At 33.2% G+C, this 22,822-nt stretch overlaps 2 protein-coding genes across 3 annotated transcripts; both read left to right on the top strand.

The window, feature by feature from the left end:
• Positions 1 to 275: 275 nt before the first annotated feature.
• Positions 276 to 11,874, top strand: LOC134266609 (short-chain collagen C4-like). Of its 2 annotated transcripts, none has more exons than XM_062748829.1 (3): positions 276 to 517; positions 2,937 to 3,008; positions 11,417 to 11,874. In XM_062748829.1, exons 1-3 carry the CDS (start codon positions 331 to 333, stop codon positions 11,872 to 11,874), a joined length of 717 nt encoding a protein of 238 aa, XP_062604813.1. In that variant the 5' UTR covers positions 276 to 330. The 2 variants fall into 2 exon arrangements, with proteins under 2 accessions (XP_062604813.1, XP_062604812.1); XM_062748828.1 differs by lacking the exon at positions 11,417 to 11,874 and adding an exon at positions 3,492 to 3,954.
• Positions 11,875 to 14,926: 3,052 nt separating this feature from the next.
• LOC134266610 (short-chain collagen C4-like) lies at positions 14,927 to 17,531 on the top strand. Its single transcript, XM_062748830.1, has 3 exons — positions 14,927 to 15,274; positions 16,830 to 16,898; positions 17,065 to 17,531. Exons 1-3 carry the CDS (start codon positions 15,193 to 15,195, stop codon positions 17,526 to 17,528), a joined length of 615 nt encoding a protein of 204 aa, XP_062604814.1. The 5' UTR covers positions 14,927 to 15,192; the 3' UTR covers positions 17,529 to 17,531.
• The last annotated feature ends 5,291 nt before the right edge of the window (positions 17,532 to 22,822 follow it).

Below are 22,822 nucleotides of genomic sequence, written 5' to 3'. Positions count from 1 at the left end.
ATATGAATCCTATATGTCAGTAATGTGTGTTTTAGAAAATATTTATAGTAGTATGGTTATTTTATGATTGCAAGCAATCCAGACTCAAGCTGACACCAAAATTGATCGATTTTTAAATAACATTTTTATATATATCCGGGTTTCAAATAATGGTAATTTCAGTTTATGATTTCAATTATGACGGCACCGTTTTACATGTGTTTTATCTTTATACATGTTGTACTTGGACTAACTGAAAAGAGGAATTTAGGGAATGATTCAGAAGAGCTATTGTCTCAGATTCAGGACCTAAACAGAAAATATGAAGATTTGTTATCCAAATATTCCGATATGTCATCAAAGTATTCGGAAGTGTCAACAAAGTATTCGGAAATGACAACAAAGTATTGCGATATATCCATGAAATATTCCAATATATGTAAGGAGTATTCAAGCATGTCGAAAAAGTACTCAGAAGTTGTGACAAGGATAGATGAATACGATGTGAAATTTAATGTTACGTCTCCAAAATCTCAGGGTAATGTACATTTTCAGATATACGTTATAATTTTAAGCTTCTAGAACTCATTTGAAAAATCTAGTTTTTGTTTTATAAAGGACAAGCAATTATGATTTAAAGGTTATCTTCAAAGTACATTGCGCTCTATAAAAACTTTTATTGCATCGGAAATTGGGATAAACTGCTTAGAGATGCCTCTACCCTTAGAAGGGAAAAAACAACAGAAGTTTTCGGATCTTTTTTCCGGAATTGATAGTAATGGCTTTGGTTGAAAAACACATCATTTTTAAACTTACCCTCTTCAACATGTGCATAAGCATAGGCCAGGCCTTTGCATTAAGATACCTAACGCTATCAAACTGCTAATCATGGAGGTATTTTGTAATTTTTCCTCCAGATTTACATTTCGCTAAGCCTGAAAATATCAGTTTTGGAACTGGTGGCATGTGTTTTCTTTTGAGCTGCATAGCATTCATGGTTCTATGCCTTTCTGGATTTTTTATCAAACGATTTTAACTCCATAGTGTTTGATATTCTTCTCTTTTTTATCATGAAATGTTTTTAATCTGCCCATATTATCGATAATAATTGGATTCGATGATACTTAAATAATTTGAAAAAAGACTTCCTCTTAAAAATACGCTTGATGTTCAGGAACACCTAGACAGGAGCATGTATTTAAAGTTTCCATCCTTAACTTATTTATAGTTTTCTGAAAATTATCATAAGATTCTGATAAATGTATTAAAATTGATCCTAAAAATTTGTCTGATCATAATATTATTAATTTTTAAATTAAGTATCAGAATCAGAACTAGAAAATTTGCTATTGCAAGCAATAGCTTATGTCGCCCTGAACTGGACAGGACTTTCATTTTTTCATCACTTAAACAATACCCATTAGCAAAGCTTGGACAACCATCAACTCTTATCAGTCCTTTCAGTACTTTGATTTAAAAATCAAAGTCAAAGAATTTTCACTTTTCCCCTGTTTCCAAGGCAACTATTGACAATTTGCAATTTTAAAATGCAATGAGCACAATTACAGATACTAATCATTACATCAATAAAATTTAATGACGAATGACCAAGGAACCAGAGAGAACACTCGCGGACAAAATTCGTCCCTTTTTGCAGGTTTCCATAGCAACGGTAGATATTTTGAAACTGAATGACAACACAACACATCTACAACCAGTGATCGTCCTTTGAGGAAATTTTCAGGAAGATTCTCCCAGCCATCAACGAGAAACAGCCTGGAGAACAAAAACATGCGTACAATCGCAATATGTCGCCCGACTTCGTTCGGGGCGACATAATTAGAAAAAAAATATTTAAAATCGGATTTTTAAAACAAGTATCATAATAAAGTTAAGCTTTGTAAAGCTTTTAACCGACATAAATCAATGCTTTTACTAAAATAAATCAAAGTAAATTTGGAATATTTACATTTTATGTTCCATATTTTATCATTTGTATAGATGTGCATTACGAAACATTAAAGTTCTAAATCTTCAAAAAAAGTGCTAGAGCAACGCGTCATAGTAAATCATAGTTTTTAATTTAGTTAATAATTGTAAATGTAAATATAGCAAAAGAGTAAAACAATTTTGTTAGGATAACAACAGATAGAAATACAGCATATACAGACGTATTTTTTTTTTTAAAATTACGACTGGAAACAGACACAATCTAGTCTGAAAGTCATCAGGCTGCAAGAAGTTGTGCCCTTTACAAACAAAAAAGGGAAATTTTAAAGAGATTCTTACTTTTACGCTGGTTGTCTTTTCCTCTGCAATAGCTGCGCCATTAATTATACTTACAAACAATGAAAGCATTACATTAATTAAATGTATTTAGATTTAAGTTAAAGATCTTTAGTAAACGAGATTAGACCGTCCTTTTAGTCTTCATTATGAAGTCATTAATGATTTAATTTTTTTACTATATATTACGACAGCAATAAGATTATGTAGAAAAAAATTCTTGGAATTAAACCTCATGTAACTAACCCCGCTTCCTATCATCATGTTAATACTATTTAAGAAGAATCAAGAAGATAAGAAAAACCGTTTCCAACTTCCGAGATTGAAAAATAATCCCAAATTTTCTTTTAGATTAGATTGGCTATTTACACTATTTATTTTCAATAAATTAAGTCATAACGATGCAACTCACATTTGTAAAAGATCATCAGAAGATTTTGTTTCTATGTTTTGTAAAATCTGTAGACACCTTTCATTCACTAGATTTGGGCCTTGGATGGGCCTCATTGAATAAACTCCAAAGTTTGTATATTCTGAATATTTTTAATGGCTCTGTGACTTTTTGGCAATCGCTTTTGATAGAATCTTTCTTTTTTCAAAGATATTTGATTACCTTTAGAAAAAATAATTATATACAAAACTTTTCATTAAATAGTTTACAATAATTACAGCCAGTGGAGTGTTTGTTCGATGGGGACGTAAGGACTGTCCTTCGGATAACGAAACAGAACTGGTTTATTCGGGTAAGTTGAGAGAACTTTTATCATTTTATCACCATATCCATGATTAGGAACAGGTGGTACAAACAAAAAAAGGATGCCTGGATTGACAGATATTTCTGGGCCTATTTTTGTCGCAAATGATGCAAAAACAAGTTTCTCAAATACTAAGAGATGGTAAACTTTCGATGTTGTTTACAATTCTACTTTTCTGCAACTATCCTTATCAATCTTCACAAATATTTTTATCATTTTAAAATCCCATTTTTGTGAAACTTTGAATGAAATATAAAAAAGAACCAAGCAGTGAATTTTGTCTATTTTATTCATTAAGACATGACGTAAGTTGTCATTTTCATTGTTTTAGAAAAAATTCTGACCTTAAGGTTCTCTTTCTGTGAAATAAATAATTTTTTTCTTTCAATTCTGAAAGTACATACAGTGTATAGATTAAACTGATATCAAAGTATGTTAAATAATACAGTCATATATATGTACATTGCTCAGGATTTGGTGGTGGATCTTGGTACGACCATATTGGCGCTGCAGCTGAGTTTGTTTGTCTACCACGCGATCCTAACCTGACTACAAAATTTACAACCTCCAATGCATTCATGTATGGCGCAGAATACGACTCCACTGACTTTGATCATCAGAATGGGGACGACTTGCCTTGTGTGGTTTGTAGAAGGAAGACGCAATCCAGCGTATTGATGATTCCAGGAAAGAATAGCTGCTACTCTGGGTGGACCGAGCAGTATCGTGGATACCTGGCAGCGGGATACTATGGAAGTAAAGCTGCCTCACAATACATCTGTTTGGATGAACACCCTGATGTTCTTACGGCAGGACAACGTAATGACAACGGAAAATTGATTCATCCGGTTAAAGCGGTATGTGGGGCATTGGCCTGCCCTCCGTACCACAATAATATGTACCTAACATGTGTCGTGTGCACAAAATAAACACAAGGAACAGAAATGTCAATTATGTATAGTTTACATGTAATATGAAATAAATTTATGAAAACTGAAGCTTTCTAATTACATTTATTCTAAGGGGGCTAAGTAGCTAGACTAGACGTGCCAGGTAAGCTGGTAATATTTCTATTGAAATCTAGTTTCTTAATGCAACCAAGATTTCAGATGAAGTAAAAATCCATGCCTTCAATTGTGTACATCGTTGCTTGCAGTCTTTCTTTTTTCATTCCCGGTTTTTGTAAAGAAAACATGAAATCAAAGAAACATCTACAGTTGCAAGAGGCCTAAGAGAACGTCTAGAAACTGAAGCAGAATTAGATACCATGTCCTCTGCAATTTCAACAATACTTCCACGGTAGATAAACAGCGTAGCAAATGAACTTGATGTTGATGCTCCTTTGCATGGAGATACATCTATCAAAAGACTTGCAGTCAACATGAAGGTGTCGAGTTATAAAATATTGATGAATATTGCATTGTATTAACTTTTTGGGTTTTGTTTTAAATTCTAAATATTATGAACACCGTATCAAATACATTTCCGACATTTGAATGTCATAAAAGTTTACAATTAGGAAATTTATTGACAATGCTTTATTCATAGGCAAACTGTGTCACGGAATCGAAAAGCAATATCTTCAATAGTTCTGCAACCACAAATGTAAAAGTTAATAGTTGTAGAAAAGAAATTTTTCAATTATTTTTATGGATTTTTTGTGATATATTTGAATGTTCTGTTTTTTCTCAAATAATATTCGTGTATTTTTTGTTTAAGTTAAAATAAATATAATGGGATATTCGCCAAAAATAAAGGAGTAACAAACAGTAATCTAGCTCAAACCTCCAGTACAAAAACGAGCGGAACAACCACAGGCCTTTGAAAACATCAGAGGTGGCAGCATATAGTGTCAGGTGTCATGGAGCAGTAAGAATCCTCTGTTGACCGGTTGAACCTGTCGTTGGTACCTTGTCATGATCGGGCAAGTATATTTTAATCCGTAGACAATCGGTGTATATAAACAATGGCTTAAATATTCGTATGAAAAACATAGGTCACAAGCCAACTTCAGGAAGTTTACATGAGTTTTTCATCAACTTGTATGTCAGCATTTTGGTTTGTTTTAAATATTGTTCGTATACGGAGCGTAAAGGTCCTTTCACAATTGGCGCACGACCACTTTACAACACTTGGCGATCGGAAAATTTTAGCTTCGCACGAGCTATTGCAAACGTTGCAAGATGTCTCGCATTCATTGCATGTGTTTTAGTGGTCGCATCAAGTCTCCTCAAAATAGTCAACATGCACACTATTCACACGCGACCAAATGTGATCAAAATTATCGCAATTCAACGCAGGAAAACATCTTACAACGTTTTATGTTGTCGTAAGAGTGATGCACGATTTTTTAAGATCGTACGATGAATCGCAGCTGTCTTTGGGTGTGTTCTGCGACCATGAGACTGTTGCTCAACATGTCTCATGTAAACTTGCAACGTTCTACTATCATTGCTTGATTTATCACCTTAAATTGCCATGCTTTGCAACAGGTATATATACCGTGTATAATTATAAGCATCTTAACTATGTCTACTGAATAGCGTCGGAAACGGGTTGTATATATACTCGGCCCTCTGACTCGCACGAACATTCGTACTATGGAATGCATGAGCGCACGAGCACCGCACGTCCAATCGTTTTGTCGCACGTTAAATCGTCCGATTACCTGATCAGTCGTGCAATCCTATCGCATTATCTTACAACACTCGCTTTCATTCTACAACAGTCGCATATAGACGCAAGATATATCGCAAGATTTAATGCACAACAGTCGCTTTAGATCGTACAAATTTCGCACGAACACTTTTTTCATATGCGATTATTTTGGCAACAGTTTACGATCCTAACCAAAATTATTAGGTCGCACGAATATTTTGTCGCTTCTGCTCGTGCGCCAATTGTGAAAGGGCCTTAAGGAAACGATATGAAGACAATAGCGTCCAAAGCGACGATTGAAAAAGCTGAAACAATATAAACTAACTATTATTCGCTTCATCTTGTATTCGCGATTTGTCAGTTAGAAATCAATCTACGACGATTGATTTTCACTACTGAGGAAACATTTTATCAACATACGTACACTTAGCTAAATGGTTGTTTCTCAGCGAATAATATTCGTGAATAAAAAAGGTCGCGGAACTCGTAGATCTTTCTTGCATGCGAATAATAATTGTTTTCAGTAATTACATTTGCTTTATAAAGTTTAATTGTTAAGTTACAACTAACGTCCTTCTCCATTAAAATCTCTTAGATAGAAACATGTGAAAGACTGTGTTGCATCTTCTGTTTCTTTTTCATTTGATATGCATTGACAAAACGATCCTGGTTCAAATTTTGCAATCTAATTTCAGACAATACTCCTACTGAAAAAAAGAACAGTTTGAGGAAAAGTTCACTTTAAGTCAAATGAAATAAATTCTCAAATTTCTTCTAATTGCATAATACATTTATTGACTGAGTTCGAGGGCAACACGCGTTTTGTCGGACCCAAGAACCAAACTGTTTGTCTGAGGCCATAAGGCCGAATCCAGATAATTTGGTTCGATGGTTGACAACCCTTTTTGCATGAAAACCCAGTCAATAAATGTTATGTTACGTATATCTTTCATTTTAATATTGTTTGAATATACATGTATATACATTGAATACACATGTATCCTGTACTGTTTTCCGAGATGTAAACCTCAGATTTAGCTTTGCCCATTTTGTGAAGTAAGAGGTTCAAAATCATATCAGGTCTAACATCTCAATGAGCGGTCAAATATCGATTTCTTTTAAACCCGCTCAGTAAAATATTATAAATGTTAGATTCTTTTGGTAAAGATTTGTATTGGAACAGATCTTAAAGGAATAACAATTGTCATCGCTATACTGTAGTTATATAAATACATATTTTACTGTTCTTATGTTAACATATTATCAAAAGTTTTTATCAGTGCTTAGTAACCTACGAATTCACAAGTAACAGTACATAATCGGGAAATACACTTTTCGTTGTCTTATCTGTCATTTGTGCACATTTCTTTCATTTCGGCTGATCTGCGTTATATAGCCCGATCGAAGACATGAAAAACCTTTGCTCTTTATTCCTCCTTATACAATTTCTAATCGGACTCGCTGAGAAGAGGATTTTACTGAATGACCCAGACGTGATCCTGTCTCAGATCCATGACCTGGAGAGAAAGTATCAGGACATATTAGTAAAGTACTCTGATTTATCTACAAAGTACTCTGATTTATCATCAAATTGTTCCCATACGTCAACAAAGTATTCCGATTTAACTACCAAGTATTCCGATATGTCGACGAATTATTCAGATTTAACTACCAAGTATTCCGAAATGTCGACGAAGTACTCAGATTTAACTACCAAGTATTCCGATATGTCGACGAAGTATTCAGATCTAGTGGCCAAAACATCTGATCTTACTATGAAATATGATACTTTGTTGCCTAGATCTACTGGTATTTTTTTTTCTTTAACAATCATCAAATACTTATTTGCATTCATCAAGGAATGGCAGTTTTTCAAAAGAAACTGATTTTGAGTTTGATAATAAGGATAGATGTGAAATTTGGATTCTATTCAGCTTATGTCTATTCGTTTAGCGCTTCTGTGTTCAAGACTCTCAATTCCCTTGAAATTCTTATGAAATGTCAAAGCAACTAAGTGATACACTGTACCCCTAGCAATTTCTTACTGTACACTAGTGTATAAGTGTTTATGTCTCATGCAGACAAAGGAAGTTACGATAACTGACTTATCCCCAAGTACAGCTCTTAAATTCAGTGGCATAGTTGCAAGTAATTTTGCAATAAATGGCCCACGGATAACGACCTGTATAAACGGTGGTTAGATTACCTGTAGATATCAAAGAAGGGGATATTCATGGCGATTGCCTGCCTACTTATTATACCCGCACTTTCTAAAGAAAGTTCGGGTATATTGTTGTTACTCATGTCCGTCCGTCCGTCCGTCTGACACACTTTTCTTCCCTGAACTCCTCCTACATTTTACACAGTAGCCTAATCATCTTTTGGGAGATGGTTGGTGGTGTCATGTAGATGTGCAATAGGTTTTTTGGAATTCTGATTTTGCCCCGGGGGGTCAAATGGGGGTCGAAATATGACGGTTTTTTAATGCAAAAAGCCCCGTCTTCCCTGAACTCCTCCTACATTTTACACAGTAGCCTAATCTTCTTTTGGGAGATGGTTGGTGGTGATATGTAGATGTGCAGTAAGTTTTGGAATTTTGATTTTGCCCCGGGGGTGAAATGAGGTGGAAAAATTACGTTTTTTTATGCAAAAAGCTCTGTATTACCTGAAGTCATCCTTAATATTACTCAGATTTAAATATTTTGAAAATTAGATAAAACATCAACGTCAAGGGGTAAAAAAGCATCGCATGCTGGGAATCATCTTGAATTCTTATGAGTAATTAATGTACATGTCAAATGTGAGAGTCATATTTCTTCTCAATCAAAAGTTATAAGCAAATGCAACATTTTTGAAAAGTAGGTTAGGCTTCAAGGTCATGGTCACAGAGTTAAAAGTCATGATTTATTTGGAAAGGTCTTATCACAGGTAATGATATACATGCACTATAATATGAATGCCCTAACTTTTCTCTTTCAAAATGATGAATTTATAACAATTTAATTTTTTTGCTAGTAGGTCAAACTTCTAAGTCACATGTAAAAAAAACCATGCCATTCTCACAGGTAAATACATGTACTAGTACATAAGTTTAATATGAATGCCTTGTCCCTTCTCATTCAGTAGATATGACCGTGATGACCAAGGTTAAATTTATTGAGACAGATGGACAGTCTGACATACAAATGAACATATTTCTATATGAATTGGGTAAAATTGGCCCAGTGGTTCTAGTGAAGTTAAAAATGTAAAAAGTTTTCAGACAAACAGATGGATGACACATCACAACAGACATTATATGATAAGGAAACCAGAAAAACTCAAATGAGTGTTTTGAAAGGGTTACAATATGGTTACAGTATTTGAAAAGCTTTTTTTTTTTTTTTTTTTTTTTTGCAGAGATATGCATAACCAACATATTCATGTTTTACATTTTCTTTAGTAATTTGTTTGTTTGTTGTGAATACATCTCTCTCGGAAATTTTTCCCTCATATGGAGACACCACCAAATAATAATGAAGACAAGATTTTGTGTTTGTGAAACACTGATGCCCCTGTATGGAAGCCTATGGCGAAGGTGGAAGTTTCTCAAATATATGTCAAACTCAAAGGTCAAGGTCAAGTGGTTCAAATTGTTGGTATCAGAAGAAAGTCTTGTCACAAGGAATACACATCTGAAATAAGTAATCCCTAGTACTTCCTGTTCAAAAGTTAATTGCCAAGGTTAATGTTTTTTTTAAGTGGTTCAAACTCTAGGGTCAAGGTAAAACATATTTATACCTGTTGTCAGTTCACAATGAATACACATGTTAAGCATGAAAGCCCTAGCACCTACTGATCAAAATTTAGGCCAAGTTTAAAGTTTGGTATTTTTCTTGCAAAAATGTGTAAAAATCCTAGGTCAAGCGATCTGTGAAGAGGTCAAAATTAATGGTACCCAAATAAAAGGTCTTGTCACAAGAAATAAACCTATGAAATGTGGAAGCCATGTGTATAGCCCATCCCACTTAAAACTTATGGGCACGGTTAAAGTTTCTGCAGACAAATAGACAGACATATATAAACACAAGAAACAAAATATGTATAATTAGTCAAATGGGAAAAATCTACTATTTAATTGGAATCACAAAATAGATTGTTATTTCAGGGACAGGGAGTGGGTAGGGATATTGGACACCCCCCCCCCCCCTGGAATTTGCTTTGTTATTTAAACAAGACTATATATATACTGAAGCAAATAAAAAATGACTTTGGACATCCTCCCCCTAACTTAGAAAACATTGACCCCACTGTCGTTGTTTTTATTTTGTTTATTTGTTTTCAGTTTTTTTTTCTTCTGCTTGTCAGGAAATTCTGGGCTGGATTTTTTTTGACTGAGATGTGAACCCCCCCTCCCCACTCCCGAAAAAAAATTCTGGATCTGCACCAGTATTGGCAGTAACTGAATGTCACATCGATAACGGGAGATAACTTCACAATATGAAATTCGTCTAGTGTGGCATGCGATGATCTTTGACCCTTTTTGAACTTTAACCCAGTCGTTTGGGTTTATTTTACCCCCAGTTGTACTTACCGACTGTCATGGGTCATGTCAACTTCATGAAATATAATCCCATTATAACACAAAAGGAATAATCCAATGCACACCAGACTGCAGCATGTGCTGTTGCTGTCCCATTCGGCAAACCTTATCAGATGAAGTGGGAATCGGCCGAGGTGTGCCGAATGGTGTTTAATCTAAGAATATGATAATATGGGTCATGCAACCCAATGTGATGTTAGAAATTTTCCAAAAGGTGTTTACATGTTAACATGTATAGTACAAGAACAAATTTTAAATTAATTCATAACAAGCAATGTTTTAACAAAACTTTTCCATCTAGCCTATTCCCAAAAAAGTATGTGCTGTGTGTTTGTGGTGTCGAGGGGGGATTAGTAAATTAAAAAAGGTCCTATTATGAGCAAAATTTATCAAAATCTAATTTACATCATTAATTAAATTCAAAATGGTAATGAATTAAGCATGTAAAATACATATAAGAGGTTCTGAGTCATAGGTCAAAGGGTCACAGGGTCTGAGAATTTCATACTCAGTTTTACGAATACATGTTCCGTGTAAATTATAGAATTATTTTGACTTCCTTGGAAAGCCGCACAATATGTAGGAGTATGTATTTAGAGGGAAACACCTTAGTGCGGGTATTACTGTCTCATGACACATCTAGTTTATTTTTTATTGTGGATTCTTTTTTTTCTTTTTTTTTTCTTTTCTAGTACTTGTTTGTAGTAATTGTTTATTCCTTGGGTCTTAAATGTTACCACACATTTTAGTTTATGATTGTACGTCAACGAACTAATAAATATTTATCATTACATGTATATATGCATTTCTATATCTTCATTTTTTCTATAATGAGGATAAAACATTTTCAAAAATTATGTAATTGAATGAACCATTTTTTAAGTTAGCGGAGTGTTTGTACGTTGGGGGCGAAAGGATTGTCCGGCAGATAACGAAACAGAACTTGTTTATTCGGGTACGTAAAAAAAGAACACAATTTTACATTATTTGTTATTAATAAACGTAACCTAATACATGTACCTGAGATTCTACAAGCACCTGCATTTACATAATTGTCTTTGGCAGAATTCATTAGTTCAATTTCTTTTATTCTAGACGTTAACTCTTTTTCTATCATCATATTTAATCATTCTGTTTTTAAATGTACATTGTTCAGGATTTGGTGGTGGTTCCTGGTATGATAATACGGGTGCTGCAGCTGAGTTTGTTTGTCTACCACGTGATCCAAACCTGACCACAAACTTCACTTCCTCTGGTGCATTCATGTATGGCGCAGAGTACGACACAACTGACTTTGGTCATAAGAATGGGGATGACTTGCCGTGTGTGGTTTGCAGAAGGAAGACACAATCCAGCGTATTGATGATTCCAGGAAAGAACAGCTGCTACTCTGGATGGACAGAACAGTATCACGGATATCTAGCAGCAGGCTACTATAATTCTCCAGCTGCCACACAGTATATCTGTTTAGATGAACACCCCGATGTTCTTACAGCAGGAGAAAGGAACGACGATGGGAAATTGCTCGTCCCTGTGCAAGCGGTATGTGGGGCATTGGCCTGCCCTCCATACCATAATAATATGTACCTTACATGTGCTGTGTGCACAAAATAAACGCGTGTAGCAGAAATACATAAGTTTCTTTAAATTTCAATTAAATACTTATAAATTCTTGACATTTATCGCTTTTCTTTTTATATTTGTCCTATTCGACATCGCAAGTATTATTATAGATGTCAGACGTTAGAAAGCATTTTCTGACAAGACAAATAATTAGTACACAATACTAGCAGATTCAGCTTTGAAATGGACTTGCTCCTTGGGTTCATGACCCTGAATATTAAAAAGGTTGGGAGGTATATATATATATATATATATATATATATATATATATATATATATATATATATATATATATATATATATATATATATATATATATATATATATATATATATATATATATAGTCTCTCCATTTTGTTTAAAACACAATCAATTTTTTTTAAAAAACTGAAGTATTTCACCCTTGTGTAGAGCCGTATACTTTTAAAGTAAGGACATGATATAGTTTTTTTTAATGTTATCGCTAATTTTCATTGGATGTTTTCTAGCAAAGGAAATCATACATGAAACGTGCTATATAGTTACTTTATATTTAATAAATAATGAAACAGCTTACTTTATATTTGATATTTTAAGCAACATGTACATGTATAGAGCATTCTCTACTTATGAACAAGTTCTAAAACAAGATAAATTATTGATAAACAAGTTGATGAAACAAGAATATCAACTACCTCGCTTTAAGTCATCATTTCGTAAGTTCTATGGTCGATACAATTACCGTCGCGTTGTCATCAAATACAATTAATCATTGAGTCAAATGCTGACTGACGTTTTTCATACTAATTGTAACTCCATTGATTCACTGAATTAACGACGGATTTTTTAGTTGTTTCCCGATCATGACAAGGAGCACACAGCAGATATGACCGGTCGGCAGGGAATGCTCACCCCTCCATGGCACCTGATCCCCCCTCTGATTTTTTGGAGGTCCTTGTTTGCTCTGCTCCTATCTTTTATTGTTTTATGGACATTGATATTGATTACTGTTCGTCATCTTCATATGTTTCATTCACAAAGCTTAATTATATATTAAATAAATTAATCGAGACTGAGGGCGCACTTGATTTGTCTACACCTTACTACACCCGGTGTAGACGATTTACACCTTATTAACAAGTGAAATCGGGTGAAGTGTATAGCAAATTCAACAGGGACGTCAAAATTTCAACCAACTGAGTGGATCCTATTTGCAGAAGATTTTTCAATAAAATATTTGTTGCGACTGAGAACATTTTTAAAAATCCATTTAGAAACAAAACCTTTTATGAAAAGGCAAAGAATTTTTGTATAAAACATTTTCCTAGCTACCCATAATTACCCATATAACTAAATTTCTAGCCATAGTCAAAAATATCTAGAGACTTTATCACCCAAATTTGCCAAATTTGCTCATTTTTTATTTTACAAATTTTGAAGTTTTTCATTTTCCATAAAATGCACAAAACACGGTCCACTAAATTACTAAAAACTATTCATCACAATCAACCTATCAAATACTTGACAATAAACTCAAATACAGAAAAAGAAATATTACCGTCTCGTCAGCGCGCTGGCCATATTGAATTTTCGGTGCAATTCCGTACACAATACCTGTACAGGGTGTAGATGGTGTACACCTAAAGTGTACACTTTTGCACTTAATTATGGAAAATTGTACACCGGGTGTATGGTGTAGACAAATAAACCGCGCCCTTTATTATTTCCAACTATTTTATATTCAGTGATAAACTATTTTATGCCCCCGTAATCGAAGATTCGGGGTATGTAGTTTTTGCCCTGTCCGTCCATCTGTCTGTTTGTTTGTCTCTTTGTCCACAAAATCTTTAACCCTGTCCATAACTTCTGAGTAGGTGGACTTAGGTTTTCATATTTCACAGATGTATTTCTTGTGACAAGTCCTTTCTTTTTTGTACCACCAAATTTGACTTCGTGACCTTGAACTTGGAGTCTGACCCTTTTCTACCAAAAATTTCCGAACTTTAATCATAGCAATAATTTTTAATTGTTGCATCTAGGACTCTCATGCTTCACAACCATATTTACTGTAAGAAGACTTTTATTTTGTACATAAATATTTTACCTTTTGACCTTGACCTTAAAGTTTGGCTCCACTTAAGAAATAATTAATCATTACTATAACTTAATTGTAAACCGTAAGTATTAGGGTTTTCATATTTCACGGGCGTATTTCTTGTGACAAGTTCTTCGCTGAGATACAAATAATTTTGGCCTTCTGGCCCAGACCTTAATTAGAGAATTAATTGTTGACTCACTTAAACAAAACTTAAACCTTGACCATATCTTTTGAACCGTTAGTATTATCATATTTCAGATGTGTATGCCTTGTGAGAAAAAAACTTCTATTAGGTACAAAAAAAAATTACTAGTTCTAAGGCTTTCATTTTTCACGGTTGTATTTCTTGTGACAAGTCCTTCCTTTGGATACCAACAGTTTTGGCCTTTTGGCCTTGACCTTAATTAGAGGAACCTTAATTATCTTTTGAACCTTTAGTACTGTGGCTATCATATTTCGAATGCGTGTGCTTTGTGAAAAGACACCTTTGGTACAAAAAAAATCTTTTGACCTTGACCTTGGAGTTTAACTTTCATTTGTGAAATGACAATGACAACCCATAAGCTGCCATACGGGGTCATCAGTGTTTAACAAATACATCTTGCTAAATGTTTTTAAATAAAGATTGTGCCTCGACATTTTATGATATTTTTTTCTATATATGCAAATATTGTAGAGAATAAAAAAAGGTGCCTTAGGCTCATAGATATAAAGAAACAAAATAAAGGTGAAAACCTATTTAAATTTCTCTTACATATTTCATTACAGTTAATGATTAGATCTGTATTTAAAAAGAGCGATTGCGAATCCTTCATATTGTGTGTTTTAAAAAAATATTTATCGTGGTAGGATTTTTCTTGATTGCAAGTAGTCCAGACTCAAGCTGACACCAGAATTGATCGTTTTGTTTTAATCTGACATTTTTATTTATCCTGATTTGAAATAATGTAAGTTTTAGTTTTTGATTTCAAATATGGCGGCAGCGTTTTATGTGTGTTTTCTCTTTATACATATGGTACTTGGACTAACTGTAAATGGGAATTCAGAGAATTATCCGGAAGAGAGATTGTCTCAGATTCAGGACCTAAAAAGAAAATATAAAGATTTGTTATCCAAGTATTCTGATATGTCATCAAAGTATTCTGAAATGTCAACGAAGTATTCTGAAGTTTCAACAAAGTATTGCGATATATCCATGAAGTATTCCAATATATCTAAGAAGTATTGAAGCATGTCGAAAAAGTACTCAGAAGTTGTGACAATGATAGCTGAATACGACGTGAAATTTAATGCTACGTCAACAAAATCTTACGGTAATTTAATTTTTTTTAGATATTCGTTATATTAAGCTTTCAGAATTCATTTGAACATTTCATAAGGGAAATGCATTGTAATTTAAAGTTAATCTTCAATGTTCATTGCGCTCTAAAAACATAGTAAAACACCTTAGAAGTACCTCTACCTTTAAAAAAAGAAAAACAACAAAAGTTTTGGTATCTTTTACGGATTTGACAGGAATTGTCTGGGTTTTGAAAATTTTGAAAGTTACTCTCTTCGCCATGCCAGAGGTCAAGCTTTGTCAGCTAGGTTACCTTATACTATCAAGCTGTTATCCATGGAGGTTTCCCATATTTATACAAGAAATTAAGTCTTGATACACCTTATATAACAAAGTTGCATTTGCAAACGATCATTAGAAGAATTTGTTTTTAAGAAATCTGTAAGCGTCTTTCGTAAAATAATTCTTGACCTCAAATTGGCCACTTTGAATATACTCAAAGTTAAGTGGTTTGAGATGAATTGTGTGTTTTCCAAGTAAATATCTAATGTTGTGCGGTGTTGTAAAGTGATCGCCTCAATTGCTAATCCATGTTTATTATTTTTTTAATTTGCTTTTCATTCATCTTTTGCAATTTTGAATACATTTATCAAAGTAATATCATCAGATATAATGATAGAGAGCTTCTTTCGTTGTTCAACCCTGGCTGCGACTGACAAAGGTCAATACAATGTACAAATATGTAACAAATGTTCCTTGTCCAAGCTCTTTGGGGTAAAAGTTGCATATCTTTTGATTGATCGATTTTGTATAGTTATAGAATAATCATTCGAGATTTTTTTCATTGAGATATAGATACGTTATCTTATGTATTGAAGGGCTTCAATTTATATGTAAACTCTGTACTTATAACCATTTAGCAGTAAGGGTTCTTTATCATGCTAACGCCTTGTTTGACATGGGAATCGGTTTATAAGGTGTCATCCGATAGACCAGCGGTATTCCATTTTAGTGGCGGGCGCTTGACAAAGAAACGTCTTTTCCTTTATTTACGTCTTTGGTTTTACATGTACGTGGCTTCTCGAACCTGGGACTCCCGATCACGAAGCAAACGCCCAACCACTAGGCTACATGTACCATGATTGGTATTTTAAGGTGAAACAAATTTACATGTATCATCAAAACATCTTAATTCAATTTGTTTTATTCAGTGTTACATATAATATAAATATACATATTTTGTGATATTTTAATGTATATGAATCATAAATTTCTCCATATTCAACACTCCTTTATGTGATTTTGAAATTCAATTGCAAGATTCACTTTGTAATGACAACAATAAAAAAATCATTTTCTTTAAAGGTGCTTGATTACATGTACAATGATATATATTTCAAATGATTATTTCAATTCAAGTATATTACCATTATTCAAACTTAATTTATGCAAAATTCTTTCCAGCAGAATTAACAAGCAACAAAAAAGATTATGCTTTTCTGTGTAGCTAAAAACTATAGAAAGATTTATATTGATTCTAACAAAACAAATGGTTGATTTATTAGTTTACAATACTAGAGTAATTACAGCCAGTGGAGTGTTTGTACGATGGAGACGTAAGGACTGTCCTGATAACGAAACAGAACTGGTTTATTCGGGTAAGTTAAAAGAACCTTTTATTAGTTCAATACTTTTTATCATCTTGTCACGATACTAATTATTAAGGTTCCATTTGGGAAATGATTTTAATTTTCTCTCAAAACTTACGTGTATATTTAACTACTATCAAATGTGTACTATTTAATGCATATGTACATTGTTCAGGATTTGGTGGTGGATCCTGGCATGAACATCGTGGTGCAGCAGCAGAATTTGTTTGTCTACCACGTGATCCTAACCTGACCACCAAATTTACCTCCTCTGATGCATATGCATTCATGTATGGCGCAGAATACGACTCCTCTGACTTTGGTCATCAGAATGGGGATGACTTGCCGTGTGTAGTTTGTAGAAAGAAGACACAATCCAGCGTATTGATGATTCCTGGAAAGAACAGCTGCTACTCTGGGTGGACTGAACAATATCATGGATATCTGGTAGCGGGATACTATGCAAGTAAAGCTGCCTCACAATACATCTGTTTGGATGAACATCCAGATGTTCTTACAGCAGGACGACGTAATGACAACGGAAAATTGATTTATCCTGTTAAAGCGGTGTGTGGAGCACTGGCATGCCCCCCGTACCACAACAATATGCACCTAACATGTGTTGTGTGCACAAAATAAACACATGGAAACAGAACTGTAATTTTTGTCTAGTTTACATGTATAATGAAATAAATTTATGAAAATTGAAGCATTTCTTATTACATTTTCTCTCAGGGAGCTAAGTGACAAGACTAGATGTGCTAGGTAAGCCTATAGTATTTTTATTAAAATCCAGTTTCATGTTGCAATTAAGATATTTCAGATTAATCAAGAATTAAGAATTCATCTTTTATAATGCCGTCAACTGTGTACATCGTGACTTGCATTTAATTCAGTATTTCTTTTCCCAATCCTGGTTTCTGTAGGGAAAAAATGAAATCAAAGACAAAATCCACAGTTGAGATATAACAGATCTTAGAGAGAGGCTTGAAACTGAAGTAGAATTGACATCATGTCTTCTGCAATTTCAACAATACTTTCACAACAGATAAACAGAGTAGCAAATGAATTCGAAGTTAATGCTACTTTGCATGGTAATGTAGAAAAAAAATTCCAGTCCGACTAAAGTGATTGGTCAAAAAATATTAATGAATACTGCAGTGTATACACCTATTGGTTTTGTTGAAATTCTAATAATATTATGAACATCATATCTATTATGTTTCCGACATCTGAATATCATAAAAGTGTACAATTAGGAAATTTATTGACAATGCTTTACTGGTGAGCAAACCGTTTCACGGAATCGAATAACAATATTGTCTAGTTCCGCTACCACAAAAGTAAAAATAAAAAGTTGTAGAAAGCAAGTTTTTTCCAATAATTTTAATGGATTTTTTGTTATATGATTTGATTTTTTCCCAGTTGTTTCCCATGTTGTGTTCTTTCTTAAATAATATTCGTATAGTTTTTTGCGTAAGTGAAAATAGATTAAATATTATAGGATATCCGCCAAAAATATGGAAGTAACAAACAGTTATCCAGCTCAAAAATCCAGAACAAAAGAGAGCAGAAAAAGCACAAGCCTTTGAAAAATCAGGGATGGGATCAGGTGTCTGGAGTAGTAAATATCCTCTGTAGACCAGTTAAACCTTTCATTGGTCCCTTGTCATGATCATGCAAGCATATATTAACCCGTAGACAATTGGTAATGTAAACAATGGTTTAACTATAAGTATCAAAAACGTCGGTCACAAGTCCATGGCAAGGTTTTTAAGCATTTCTAGACAAATTGATATTAAGATTCAATTCATTTTTGGGGCATTTCTTGTAATTTTTGTATAAACCAATGCATAAATATTCTGAAAGCAGGTATTGCATAGTTTCTGAAAATAATTATTGAAATATCATTTCAGTTGCCATGGCAACGAAATACACCTGTCCATAATCATGCTAGAATTTCCACTTATTTAGGAATGAGTTTCATTCCAGTTTTTTTTTTTGCTTAGTTTAATATATTAAAAAATATTTTATTGTTGTATTGAAAATCATAAGCATGTTGTACATTTTTTTTTTTACAAACCAATTTTAAGTATTTGGTGGGAATGGGGTCGGGTTGGGAGGTAATCACCAGAATTTAGCTTTTTACATATAACGTGTTACCAACGATTGATTCTGATAATGGCAAAATCGCTCAAATAGTTTAGTTCAAGCTAGCAAAATACTGGTACAACCAATGAAATTTTTTTTCTGTATATTATTTTATCTTAATTATTTTCTCTTTCCAAGGTGCAAGATTTATTCTGATATATCCAGTATTAACGAAGTTATGAATGTTTTTTCACATTATGCTCGTTTTACAAGTCAGATGCGTAGAAATGCGTATATGCCATGTAAGGGGATTGTATTTGCTGATTTGAATTGCAAAATGATGCAAAATGATAAGACTGTTTATAAGTCTTTCTTCAACTTGTCTGTCAGTATTTCATTGTTTTAAATATTGTTCGTATACGGAGCGTCAAGAAACAATTTGAAGACATAAACGCTAATTATTGGTCCTTATTGTATAAGCGACGATTGAAAAAGCTGAAATAATCACATCTGCTTTATGATGTTTGTTAGGTTAACACAAACGTCCCTCTCCATTAAAATGTCCAGATAGAAAACAGATGTGTTGGACTGTAATGCATCTTTTGTTTTCTCTTCAATTAGGGTGCATGCATGCACATATGGAATAAAGAAACTATTGTCAGTAACATTTTGAACACCAATCGGAGAGGAAAAAAGGTTTTGTACACTTTGATAGGATAAGGTCGGAATAAAGTTCAAACCAACCTACACGGCAAAAGTGTTTGTTCATTGATAAATCGATCCTGGTTTAAATTTTGCAATCTAATTTCAAACAATACTCCTACTGAAAAGAGAATAGTTTGGGAAAAAGTTCACTTTAAGGTAAACCTTTACTCAGACGACTAAAAATTCCACTGATAAGAACGAAAAAACCCCTATGCCACATTGTACAACTATGACTCTTGTGTTTAATTTCAATTTCAAATTTTTAGGTCAATGACCCACTTTTCATGCTGGTGGCACTTGAGTATTTCTCGGAAAATACCTCAATTTTTCACACGATGACCTTTTTCCTTTCCTTACAAAATATTACAAGCAACACAGCTCTTTAAATAATGAAATATTATAGCAATGGAACAGCGTTGTTTTATAAAAAGAAACAATTAGAGTTTGGGCCATAAATATAAACTTAATAATTCTTTCAGTCCGAATTTCCTCAGTAATAATTATATTTTTTCCCAATTTTTAATCGAATATTTAAAAAAAAACTAAATGATAAGAACTTTAAATTATTTATAGCATCAGGTTACGTTTGTTGCCCTAATTCTCATGGTAATAATATTATATGGGATCAATGATCAAATATTGAGATATATTGTCTGGAATGGTTTCTGTGTATATTTTTGAATTTCTTTATTTCATAACATTCAATTATTTGAAAATATTTATGAGCATTAACACATATATTATTTTCAAAATTATGTTTAAAAATACGGGTAATCTTTACATTGTAATTAAAATTGCAAGAAATAATAAATTTTGACAAAAATGAAAAATTTAGTCCGAATTTCCTCTGCATTACCATACATTGACTTTTGTTCCTGTTTATTTCCTTCGAATAATTAACAATCAAATTTTTCATTGATATGAGTTAAAACTTTGTTATTTTATCTATTTAGAACAATTGTTGATGTAACATATTATTCTCCATAAATTTCTTTTCCTGTTTTCTGAAACCTAAGTAAACGTCCCTTAAGTCAAAATGTAAAATTTTCAAATTTCTTTTCTCGTCAAAGATAAAGAGAAATTGCTTTTCATTTTTAGGTCTCACAATATCAATTATTGTATATTAATTCAAGAATATATTGTTCATGTTGTTTCTGAAGAGGAATATTTAAAACTAACGTATTCTCGACAGTGTTGTTCAACTCTTTAAGCTTTAAAAAGAGAATGCAGGTTGGAGATTGCATTCTACAGTTATTGACCGAGTTCGAGTGCAGCATGCGTTCTGTCGGACCCCAGAACCAAACCTTTTGCCTGAGGCCGTTAAGTCGAATGCAAAGAGTTTGGTTCGACGATCAACAAAACACAATTTGCCCGAGAACACAGTCAATAAATGTCTTGTTATACCTTTAATTTGAATTTATTTTTGATATACATGTATTCTGTGCTGTTTCCCAAGATGTAAATCTTAGACCCGTCACTGTTGAATATAACGAATGCAAATGAGATTTAGCTTTGCCCGTTGTGTCACGTAGGAGTAAAATACAAAATCTCACTCAGTGGTCAAATATCGATTTCTTTTATGCCCGCTCAGTAAAATATTAGAAATGATAGACTTATTTGGTAAAGATTTGTATTGGAACAAATTTTTGAAGGTGTAACAATTGTCATTGCTATACTGTAAATATATATAAATACGAGGGTTGTCCTGTAAAATCGTGGACAAAGCGTTTTTCTCGAAAAGTAATGGGCGCACTAAGCTGAAAATTTCAGTAAATGTTTATTTATCATATTTAAGTGCATGATAATTTTTTGATGAAATAGAGACAAAAATAAAGATTTTATTATGCTTGAATGTGCACGAGGTATTGTCCTACGGCGCACGGTCAAAAAATCAAGGGTTTATTAAAGAATACACAAGTTTGAATTCAAAATAAAAGTTTTAAATACATAAGATTTGGATTGAAATTATCCTAATTCAATTTCACAATCAATTTTGTAGTCTTTGTAAAAATTTTAAGGCATTTGCTTAATTTTTGGCAGTTTCTTGAGCATTCGAAATGGGAAAGTTGTAAACACAACACACGAAAAATGGCGACATTTTATGACGTTAACGGCGCACCGGAGAACAGTTCAGTTTTATTTCGATGTTTTAATGACACCTTTAGAGACTTGAAATGACCATAGAAGAAAAAAGATTATTAAAATATCACCATATCTTAAGCATACAAATGAAATAGGAGTTTTCTTAGCGAAGTTTTATTTTGATCGAATCCCCGGGGAGTACAAAACATACGGACAAATAGCAAAAGATGTTTTGAGAAAGTATCAGGATATATTAGTGAAGTACTCTGACTTATCTACAAAGTTTTATATATTTTTGATATTATTAATTTCAGACAAAATATATGCATAAATAAACAAATTATGAGATTTTATGCCATGTATTGTATCACCTTACGGCGCATGGATTATAACGTCAAAGTGGCTAAAACAGCGTCACGTTTTATTTCTGCTGAAAATGAAGTTGGATGAGTCCCACTTAAATTTAGGAATTTCATTGATACACATTCTTTAGTCTCCGTAAACAGCCGAAGAACCATTTGGCACCCTCATGCGATCTTCTGAAGATTTATTAGTAAGTTACGGAAAATATTCTCACCATCGTTCAACTAATAGCTTTTAGGAATACTGCTGTCAATGATGAACAACTGCTCAGCTTTTAAATTTAATTGTATTGCAAATAATTTTACAATAAATGATCCACGGATAACGACCTGGATAAAACGGTAGTAAAATTACCTGCAGATATCAAAGAAGGGGCTATTCATTGCGATTGCCTGTCATGTTCTTTATTTTTTATTGTGTATTTTTTTTTCTGCTTTTCTAGTACAGTTGTAATTGCTTATTCTTTAGGTTTATTCTTAATTGTTTATTCTTAAATGTAACCATTTTGATATACAGTGGACCTTCAGATATCCGGACGCCAGATATCTGGATGCTTCAGTATCCGGACAACTTTTCATCGGAACGGAATTTCAATTTCTAAATGTTATTTTGTCTTGTTTAACTGGTAATCCAGACATCCGGATGCTTCACATATCTGGACAAATGGACTAGGAACCAAAGCGTCCGGATAA

The sequence above is a fragment of the Saccostrea cucullata genome, unplaced genomic scaffold (genome assembly GCF_032062105.1).
Source record: "Saccostrea cucullata isolate Sc308-1 unplaced genomic scaffold, CSIRO_AGI_Scuc_v1 ctg748, whole genome shotgun sequence".
NCBI lineage: Eukaryota > Metazoa > Mollusca > Bivalvia > Ostreida > Ostreidae > Saccostrea > Saccostrea cuccullata.
This window is presented reverse-complemented; position numbering and strand designations above follow the sequence as displayed.

Excerpts from the sequence above, each read along its gene's own strand:
- LOC134266609 (XM_062748829.1), top strand. The coding sequence starts at position 331 with ATGTCATCAAAGTATTCGGAAGTGTCAACAAAGTATTCGGAAATGACA. Across the intron at positions 518-2,936 it reads TACGTCTCCAAAATCTCAGG|CCAGTGGAGTGTTTGTTCGA; the intron begins GTAATGTACATT and ends CAATAATTACAG. Across the intron at positions 3,009-11,416 it reads AACAGAACTGGTTTATTCGG|GATTTGGTGGTGGTTCCTGG; the intron begins GTAAGTTGAGAG and ends TACATTGTTCAG.
- LOC134266610 (XM_062748830.1), top strand. The coding sequence starts at position 15,193 with ATGTCGAAAAAGTACTCAGAAGTTGTGACAATGATAGCTGAATACGAC. Across the intron at positions 15,275-16,829 it reads TACGTCAACAAAATCTTACG|CCAGTGGAGTGTTTGTACGA; the intron begins GTAATTTAATTT and ends GAGTAATTACAG. Across the intron at positions 16,899-17,064 it reads AACAGAACTGGTTTATTCGG|GATTTGGTGGTGGATCCTGG; the intron begins GTAAGTTAAAAG and ends TACATTGTTCAG.